General features: G+C 36.9%; 1 protein-coding gene across 1 annotated transcript; it reads right to left on the bottom strand.

Annotated features, from left to right (window-relative positions):
• Positions 1-542: 542 nt before the first annotated feature.
• LOC121382061 lies at positions 543-10,267 on the bottom strand. The gene is made up of 6 exons (XM_041511543.1): positions 10,136-10,267; positions 8,036-8,381; positions 7,072-7,295; positions 3,292-3,449; positions 2,439-2,620; positions 543-1,025 (listed from the first exon to the last, which is right to left on the bottom strand). The coding sequence occupies exons 2-6, from the start codon at positions 8,367-8,369 to the stop codon at positions 976-978; spliced, it is 948 nt and encodes a 315-aa protein (XP_041367477.1). The 5' UTR covers positions 8,370-8,381; positions 10,136-10,267; the 3' UTR covers positions 543-975.
• Between the last annotated feature and the right edge of the window lie 322 nt (positions 10,268-10,589).

Here is a 10,589-nt window from a genome sequence, read left to right as displayed (position 1 = left end):
AGACAGTCCAGATAGCTGAGGTATGTGTGCCCAGGACAGCGTACTTGAACCTTTATTTGTTATAAGCACGAAAATAACTACAAATGAATGAATGGATGATTGAGATCTACAGCGAGACTGAGGGGACGACTCGGGTCCAGGAACTCCCGCCATAATAACCGTAAACGTCGTGGTGAGACCGCGAGAATGACAGGAGTAAGACGATTTCCGTACCAGGAATAGTATGACCAAAAGCCACGGCATCAATAATTTCAAACGATTAAAAAACGTGTATTTATAAAGTTGACCGTTTTGGGGTATACGTAGATTTCATTTCGTTATACAAATATATTACAGGAGCAGAGTTGTATAACGACCAAATCTGAACGATACAATGCAGAGTCGATTTGGTATTTGGCAAAATAGTGATTGATTCCTTGAATCTCTATCTGATGCCTCGTCTGTAGGAGGACAACCACTCCCGGGGAGGTTCTTTATTGATTAATACACCCTTCCTGTACTGATCAGAGGACTGCCACTCCCAGACTAGTTTACTGAATCAGAACAGAACAGAACTTTATTACACTCAGGCCGTTTTGCAACGGAGTAAGAGAAACGTACATAGTCTGATTTCGACAAGATGTCTTACTGGAGGATAAAAGCAAAAGATCAGAACTGAGCTCATTAGAATATATATAGCTGTCATAACATGCACTCATGAATCATCGTCAAAAACTGACTCTGTGCAAGATTCAGTCAAAGATTCACAGTTAATATCTGAAACCAACCAAGTTTTCTCGTATTAGCCGGAGTCGCGCAGATTCTGTCTATAATCCCTTGGAACATCAAAAAGGTGAATATGAATTTTCGGCGGTGAAGGAAACTTTATTCGTTGAGTATACCGCTATGATATTTATGTAATTGTAATTTAATGAACATAAATATCACACGAAGTCGAATGCCTTCTCATAATGTTCGTATACACCAGAAACAAATTCATGTTGCAAACTTTACAAATATTGCCATCACATCTGCTTCGCTGAATTCTAAAAGTAAATGGAAACACAATATTATGATTAAACAAGTTGAATGTAGATATGGCAACAGAACTAAAATAATTAGTATACTAATTAGTATTACACAAAAATATATAGGCTGTTGGATGTCTCAAAGGTATGAAAATAACTGTTTATATTTACAACGAAACTACAAAGAGGTGTAAACAGTATAAAGTGTTGAAAAAAGTATAAAGAGCTGTAAACTATAAATACCACAGGAAGAATTATACATTTTTATAACGCAATAATACCATGGGGTTTTTTCTTGGTTTCTTTTCTTTTCGTTTTTCTTTTTTAACATATTATAAACATAGAATTCATTTTGTAGTTCTGTTAACAATAAAAGCAGTCATTTGTTGAAAATAAAACCAACTAGCGAAGTCGGGGAGGGGGGGGGGGGGGGGCATGGGGGTATGTGCCCTCGATCACACCTTTGTTCCTACTACTTTGAGTATTTTCTAGTTGGGAATTAACACTCATAGACAGTGTGGGTAGCCCCACATAAATGTGTCGCAAACTTAAATCCAGGGCTGCGTTCAGCCAGACCAAGTAGAAAAACGTTTCATGGTACATCAAGTGGCCATTTTGGAAACCAAATAGCGAACTTTATGGAAACGTTAGCTGGCTACACTAATGCAGAGCATCAATTTAATTTTATTTCAAGGCGAAATAATGCTCTTACAAAAACTCCTAGAATAATTTTAAGTGATAACGCTGTGGGCAGATTTGAGACAGCCGGTCAATATCACCAAGGCTAGGAGATATTTATGCCTGCCGTCCCGCCGGACGATAAATTATTTTGCGGTTATACTTTATGGTCATGTTTGGTCCGGAAGGTTTTGATTCTGTCCGGTAGAATTTGTAGCTTACCGAACTGGAATTTCATATATATATAGCCCGTGACTACTTTCACTGACCAAACTCGATGGCTAGTAAAACAATACAGGGGTTCTAGGTGCCAGTCAATTTTAGACTCGAGACCGATGGCAAGTAATTAAATGTTTAAAAATTTAAAATTAAATAAAAGTCTAACACGTCGATCGTAACAAAACAAAAGAAACTGATCTATAAGTCATTTCTTTCGACTTGCTTTCGCATGCGACATTTCACAAAGAGATATTTGGCTAGCAGTAATCGGTTACCCATGCATGGCATTAATATTCTTACCTATGTAATTGTATTTACATTGGCACCTCTCATTCTAATAATTATACCAATAATCCTATGTTTGGCGTTGACTTTACATTGATCCTTTTCGAGTTCGCTGGTAACAACTATTTCATATACTAATCATTAATACACAAATCATAGGAAAAAATCCGACAGCAACCAAACCATTGCTGAAAGGAGATATTTGTAATATCACTTAATTCGATTAAGATAGACTGATATTAATAAGACCTTTATCCCACTGTGTTTTCCGTTGATTAGGCGCATACAGAAAGACAGGGAAGCCCGCATTGACGGGATATTCCCAAGGACATTTCATGACATATTTGTCGAGGACCACCATCCAACCGATGTCATTTGGGCATCCGTTGTGACTTTTAACGATATACCAGCGTCGAAAATTCACATCCTGACTGAAATACCAACAGGGAAGAAAAAGACACAGATAATTGTTAAATATAAAGTATAATAATAATAATAATAATAATAATAATTTAAAAAATGATGATGATGACGATAATGATGATGATGATGATGATGATGATGATAATAAATAGTAAAACATACAATACAAAACAATAAGAACATTGAAAATTTTCCCTTATGCTGTGTGTTATTACTCAGGATGAAATCTGTTTCCCTTCTTCTTAGATTTTTTTCTTTGTACATCCAAACTTTTGATATTTCCGTTTTACGGCTCTTGACCACAACCCCATGGACTATTAAAAATGGGAATCAGTAGTAAACGTAATATATTGGTTTTATGCACATTTGTAATGTTCAGTACTTTTCCCGCGTTTTTACTTACAACATTGGACGTTTCTTTGTTTGTTTTTGTTTGTTTGGTGGTGTTTTTTATTTGTTTGTTGTTGGTTTGTTGCTGGGGGTTTTGGTTGTTGTTTTTTTGTTTGTTTGTTTGTTGTTGTTGTTGTTGGGGGGGGGGGGGTTTGGGGTGCGTGATTATGAATCACCTGAGAATAATGTCAGAATTAATACCTTCAGTAAATAATATAACACATATCAAAACTACAAATATCTTACAAGTTATACATCAGCTTTTATAGACGCAAGGAATAAATATTACCCATTTTGCGAAAAGAAGAGGACAGTGTTGCCATACAGGTCATCCCATGATGAATGCGCCATTCTAGGTTGAGTAAACCATGTCGTCGATGATGTCCCATGACCGTTGAAAATTGTAGTTACCATGGGAACACCGTTTTCGTACAGCACCAGTTTCACCTATAACCACAAATCCGTCACATAATAACTTAAACGGACTATCCTTAGTTCTTTGGCGATTGTTAAAGTCAAAGACCCCAATTTTTAAACACTAAGGTATATTTGTCACTATTAGAGCCATTTATAATCACTGAAATGAAACATTACTTATATTTTATTGTTCAGAAATGCTTCAGATTCTGAACAACCCAAGTAGTACTGGCCACCTCGGTGTTTCTAATACTACAAAATGCATTTTTCATATTTTAAAAAAAAACCGCACGTGTGGGTTATGGAGTCGAGTTCTAGTCTATTTTTAAGGATATTTTCCAATTTCAACATCACAGACTCTTAGTTTACTCTGTTGTAACTATCCAAATGTGTTTGTACATTAACCAAACTTAGTGTCCAATGTTACGGGTTGTAACTATCCAAATGTGTTTGTAGATTAACCAAACTTAGTGTCCAATGTTACGGGTTGAAACTAGGGTCTGCGCCTTTACAATGCTGTCGACCAACAGAGACGTTTTAACGACTAATTACATATTGAATATATTTTGCTAAATAAAATATTTGCGGTTGTATATTAAACGTGTATCTGGTCGTCCTAGTGTTTGCATTAGGTTCAATTTCATTTTATTTCCTAAAAACAAACGTCAACGTACGAATTTATTAGAATACCAATCGATCCGTCAGTCGACTGATTTGACGTGCTTACATACAATTAAGGTTCAAACACGCTCGTTGGCGGTACAAACTTTAACATAGCCACGGTTCGTACCCAAAACGAAAGGGACTGGGCGGGGATAACACTTAGTGAAAACAAAACCTGAATAAAACACGTGGTACGCACTATCTTGTCTGTGGGATGGTGCATATAAAAGATCCCTTGCTGCTAATCGAAAAGAGCAGCACGTGAAGTGGCGACAGCGGGTTTCCTCTCTCAATATCTGTGTGGTCCTTTATCATATGTCTGACGCCATATAACCGTAAATAAAATGTGTTGAGTGCGTCGTTAAATAAAATAGTTTCTTCCTTCCTTCCTGAATAAAACGTTAACTGACCTAACAAAAAACAACATGACTACTCGGTCGAACGTTTATATAATCTGAAGCATTTTTGAAAGACAATCCAAAAATAAAGAAGAGAAAGAAGAGAGGATCAGACTATTAGAAATGTGGAAAGGAAAGGCATTTTGACATAGAATTTTAAACGAAGGCCTAAAAGTTTAAAGACCAATCTATATGTCCACGTGTTCGACCTCGTTAAGGTCCACAGCTGGTAGGGACGAGATGCATCCTTTAAAAATAAAATTTTAAAAATAAGTCAGTTCGTGTGGAAGGTGTTGTGCTGTGTGAAAATTTAGATCTTAAGAAGCCAGATCTGTCTGAACACGAGAAAATCAGATTAGTCCAGACATCATAGTTGGTATAGTTGTGCGGACAGGCCCGGCTCCGGAGGGTACGAGATGGTATTAATGTAAACCAAAGTAAAGTTAAGACCGACCCCACTTCCTATTTACCCAATAGCCGATGTATTTTTGATGTTGGGATATCGTTAAATATCTATTCTATCTTCCTATTTCTTCTTAGAGTGGGGCGGTCACTCTTCCAGTGCTGCCAGGACAGACTGGAACTAAACGCGAAGAACCGCGGCGTGCTGTAGGTAGCCGTACACCAAATAGTTCGAGGTGCATCCAAATGTTCACCATGAGTAATACACGTGACTGTGTTTGTTGTGATAAAATGTTGGTACATCTGGCCAGCAAATTCCTGTAATTTAATTTAAACAAGTGTCAGTGCACCAACTACCAATGTGCTTGAAACATGTGCGGAACTGGGGTAGCCATAGTCGCTACTCTCGGAAATGAGAAGGGTAACCCCTATTCTGTTCTGATTTACTTTAAGGGTGGGAGATGGTTGTATTTATATCCATGGTGTATATGTCGATTGATATGCTGCATGTAGATTTTTTAGCCACATACTTTACTAGTGTTGTCTATGGGATTTTATTTGCTGGTATGCACCCTGCAGAATGACCGCCATACGAGTCACCGATAAACAGGTCAACTACAATCATCCGGAAGAATGACGTGAAGGCAAGGAATCTTGCTAAGAAAGAATCCACCGTTCAATCAGTTCCAATCGCCGCATATATCACAGTAGAAAATTCCATTTCGTTGAGAGAAAAAAAATGGAAGACTCCAAAGTCGAACAAGCGAAAGCGCGTGCAGTGTGCACAGTAGTTCAGGTTACCTCTAGCCCTACCCTTTATTTATATGTGGTACAACATATAAACACAGTGGAGGGCTAGACGTGACTCGAGCTATGTGCACAGGCGAAATAGATACGTCTTACTGCAGGGGCGTAGGCTAGGGGTTCGGGGTCCCGCTGAAGCAAATGGTCTGCTGTCAGAATTAAAACATACAGGTTTATACATATGGAGTTTCTGGTGGTGCAAAAACAAAATAGAAAAAGGTTCACTTGGTTCATATTCGAAACCGCAAATAAAAGATCCCTTGCTGCCTGTCGTAAAAGAGTAGCCTATGTGGTGACAGCGGGTTTCCTCTAAAAAAAAACAGTGTCAGAATGACCATATGTTTGACGTCCAATAGCCGATGATAAGATAAAAAATCAATGTGCTCTAGTGGCGTCGTTAAATAAAACAAACTTTACTTTTTTTACTCTCACTAACCAATAACAAGAAACCCACTGTCCTGGACAAACAACCCATATACCGGAGGTGTGTATCCATGACAGCGTGTTTGAATCTTAACTGGATATAAGCACGAAACTAAGTTGAAATGAAATGAAATGATACGTCTTACCGCGGCGAGCTTCTGACTGGGAATGGTTGGGATACCAAATCCAGTTTGGTCTATTTACAAACACCAGGACGATCAGAAACACATTGATTATACAGACATTGATAGTCTAAACACGATAGTATATCTAATATGTCATAATAGTCATTACATAGAAAATAATACATGAGTGGCCGTTAGATATCATTTATCTCACAACGAGTTGTTTTAAAATGTATCTAACGAACGAAAGCGAGTTTAATACGTTTTTAAACACCGAGTTGTGAGATAAATGGTATCTAACGGACACGAATATGTTATTGTAGTTCTTACATATCCTCAAAAACCAGGTTTTAAGCAAATTTTAACATCTTTTTCGACTAAAACATATTTACAGGCGTTGCACTTGTAGCTAACTTACGCGTCACAGACACATGATTGTCTGGTTAACTATACGTCACAGTGTAATCTATTTCCACCGTGCTGTTTTTCATTGGATGCATGACCTGGTCATCACCTAGGAGCAACCAGTCGTATGTCTTGAAATGTTAACACATGTACGTGTGTAAACAAGCCATGTGTTATCAACAATAACGCACGATGTCCTCACCAACGGGTGTGTAAGAAAAATATTGTATTTGACGCAAACATCTTACAATATAGCAAACTCAAGATAGTCTTTTTAAATAATATTATCCTGATTAATAATTAAGTAGCACAATATTAACATGTTCAATACGTATCTGAAGTTGTGGTGTGTGTACACTAAATACAGGAGTAAAAATCCCATAACTACAAACGTGCAACCCGACCAAAACAAAAATATGTATGTACTGGTACCTGTGCGATATTAGCCGAATTCCAGATGTTGATGAGTTTACTTTTGTAGTGTCTGTCACAGTAGTGTGACCCGTTCACCGACAAACAACCAACAGGGACGTCCTGACGTAGTGCTGGGTAGTCGTCGTAATGCCCAGGGTTCACCCACGTGTCGTACGCTGATTGGTTAATGAGACGAGTAGCTCGAAATACCAAAACCCAGTCGTCGTCATCTAGCACGAAATCTACAAGAGTGCAAAACAAGGAACACATTTATATGCAACACCATTACCACCAGAACTATACAAGTGGAAAAAAGAAACATATTTATATGTAACGCCATTACCACCAGAAGTATACAAGTGGAAAACTAAAACATATTTAGATGTAACACCATTACCACAGAAATATACAAGTGGAAAACTGAAACATATTTAGATGTAACACCATTACCACCAGAAATATACAAGTGGGAAACTGAAACATATTTAGATGTAACACCATTACCACCAGAAATATACAAGTGGAAACTGAAACATGTTTATATGTAACACCATTATCACCAGAAATATACAAGTGGAAAACTGAAACATATTTATATGTAACACCATTACCACCAGAAATATACGAGTGAAAACTGAAACATATTTATAAGCAACAATATTAACACCAGAAATATACAAGTGGAAAATTGAAACGTGTATATTTACCATCACTGCCACAAGAGATACATGTATATACATCAGTGCCATACAAGAAATGTATTTATATTTACTACCATACTTGGAAATATTAAACAGTTATGCAGAACACATGGGAGGCATTAACATTGCCATCCATTGACACATGGAATCTATATAAGTAATTCTAGTTATTAAAATATTTTATTAGTCCGCAACATATTACAATGGCAGCAAACTCAGGACTGTCCTTTTAATTTGTGTTCGCCGGAAAAGAACCAGCAACAAAACTATTTTTACCTTACCTTTCCTTATTTGGAGATATTCCCAGTCTTGTGATGCTTCATACGTCACTTCCAGCGAGTGGATGGGTTTGTCGTGGAGTTCACAAATCCGATTACCTCTGTGGAAACTGACCGCCAGACACTGTTTGTTTGTACAGCTTGCTGCGCAGAAAAACAACGAGCACTTGTTTACCGGACATGCCACTGTGCGCATGATTGGGCTGGTCACGTGATATCCCGGAAGTCTGCTGAAAAGGGCTGATTCACAGGCAGAAAGGCAAGAAATGTCCAACATGAACATACAAATAAAGATGGCCACCATTCCATTCCTCGTTAATCTTTGTTCTTGTGTCATCGTGTAGGTTGTCTGAAAATGGAAATATTATTATAGTATTTATATATGGTATTATAATAATATTACGTTTGGTGCTTTAAATCACTCAACTCGTTTAGTTGGCGTTAATGTACGGTTGTAGTACGCTAATAGATGATATGTACCAAGATATATTTAACCGTATGTGTAATAATAAATATTTCTATTTTGTGTTGTTTCCAAAACAGCTGGCTAATTGTCTGGACAACTGGTCCCACAATTAGGTAAAATATCAACACACAAGTTCTTCAATATATGGGCTTATGGCCTGACATACAACAAAACATTGCTACTTTATTTTATTTAGACTTTTTCAAAATTTTGTTTGCCAATATGATTCAATAAATCATGGTACACGTATAATTTATTGCTTATATTTTATCTCGCACCTATCTTTATTATTGTTTTTGTTCCTTTGTGTGTGGATTCTAAAATGTACATTTAGAAACAATACTAGCCACTATGAAAACGGATCATATAGATTGAGACGATGATATGCTAGTTTGCGTCACGGTTTTAGGTGTTTTGGCGAAACACAAGTCACTACGAAGAGAAACAGCATGTACAACAAAAAGTCCACACTGTTGCTAATGACATCAGTTAATGGAATGAAACGATATCGATTCGAGGTGTCAAAGCTCTATTCACCTCTCATTGTCAAGTGATACTCTATTCCTTTCATCGCTATAGTACTTGTTTTTGTTGGGGGGGGGGGGGGGGGTTAATCCGTAAAAGGCGACCATGTTCTGTGGAAATACAATTCCTCTATTGACTATCCTGTCATCGCGTAATGGAAACACCAATATTAAAGGTTAAAGGGATGGTGTTTTGGGTTCTTTTGTTAATTCCCAATTAATATCAGTGGCAGCATTCTCCACCATTTTGTATCAGTAATACTAAAACTGAAATTACTTCATTCAAAATGTTTCACAACAAGTGAAACGTGTTTGATATACTCCAGCTAAACTTTATCAAAGTCCAATGAATCAGTGTGACTGTAGACAATGATATGACGCCAACTCGGCGTATGATCTAAAAAATAAACGATTTTATTTTCAAGATACTAGGTTCATTTAAAATGAATTAAACGATTATTTGTTATTTATTGTTAAATACACGTGTGTTTGGAATTATGAAAGAAGTTAGAGTAAAGGAACATCTGTTTAATGACAGCTGGCTACATTTTAAACTTGGGTTATTTGGCGTCGTAACTCGTGGTTACTTCATTATGTGGTCTAGGGAGAGAGCAAAGCTATTCTGCCACTTTAATTACTCCTAGCGAAGAGCATCGAGGTACATTTTAATGTATTTACAACTAGACGGGGGACAAATACCACAGTATATGTCGGTACAGAGGTTGGGACTGGGGGAGGGGGGAGGGACCGACTATTCTCCGAGGTGATCAATTACATAGGCAAGCGCTTCATCAGCGATAAGCTCAAAATAAAATAAACATTGCAAAGACTCTTTTCTTTCTTTTAGTCTTTTCTTTTAACTAAGAGCTTCTAAAAAATCAATAACTATCTGTTATATATATTTCAGAATATCTAAATCTAAATCTAACAATGTATGATGTAAATGACAAGACGTTTAAGTTTTCAGAAACAAGATATACAAGATGTTATAATGGCTTAATGATAAGAGAAGAAATAAACGACTAAAAACAAAGAAACAAAGAAAACACAGAAATACCCACCAATCAATGATAATGAAAAATAGACCAAACAAACAAACACGCGTGTACTTACTGCAGACTCTGTTATCTGTTTTTTCGTGCTGGAGTGTCGTTAAACGCAACTGTACACTAATATTAATCTGTTCAACACAATTAATGATTATGATAATGAGAAAGCGTATTGGCTCGACATACCCAAACAGACACACGGTAACAAACTAACGAACAAAATTGGTTTATAATTTATAAACACACCCCTCTCATCTGGCTGCATAACGATTATTCTCTATGGGTTTCATGTTACCATTGTTTCATGTATTGGACGCGAACCATGTTCATTCCATATTTTGTAAATCTTTCAGTAACCAAACAGTGGTAGACCATGACGTTGAAAAAGATACAGGGTCGTTGTTATGTTGATTACAGGAGTAACGCATATATATATTATTTAATTCATAATTACTCTACCAGTGTACAGTTAAGAATAATTACATACGAAGTATTACGGAAACACGTTCTTCATGCAA

This window comes from Gigantopelta aegis, chromosome 9 (assembly GCF_016097555.1).
Source record: "Gigantopelta aegis isolate Gae_Host chromosome 9, Gae_host_genome, whole genome shotgun sequence".
NCBI lineage: Eukaryota > Metazoa > Mollusca > Gastropoda > Neomphalida > Peltospiridae > Gigantopelta > Gigantopelta aegis.
This window is presented reverse-complemented; position numbering and strand designations above follow the sequence as displayed.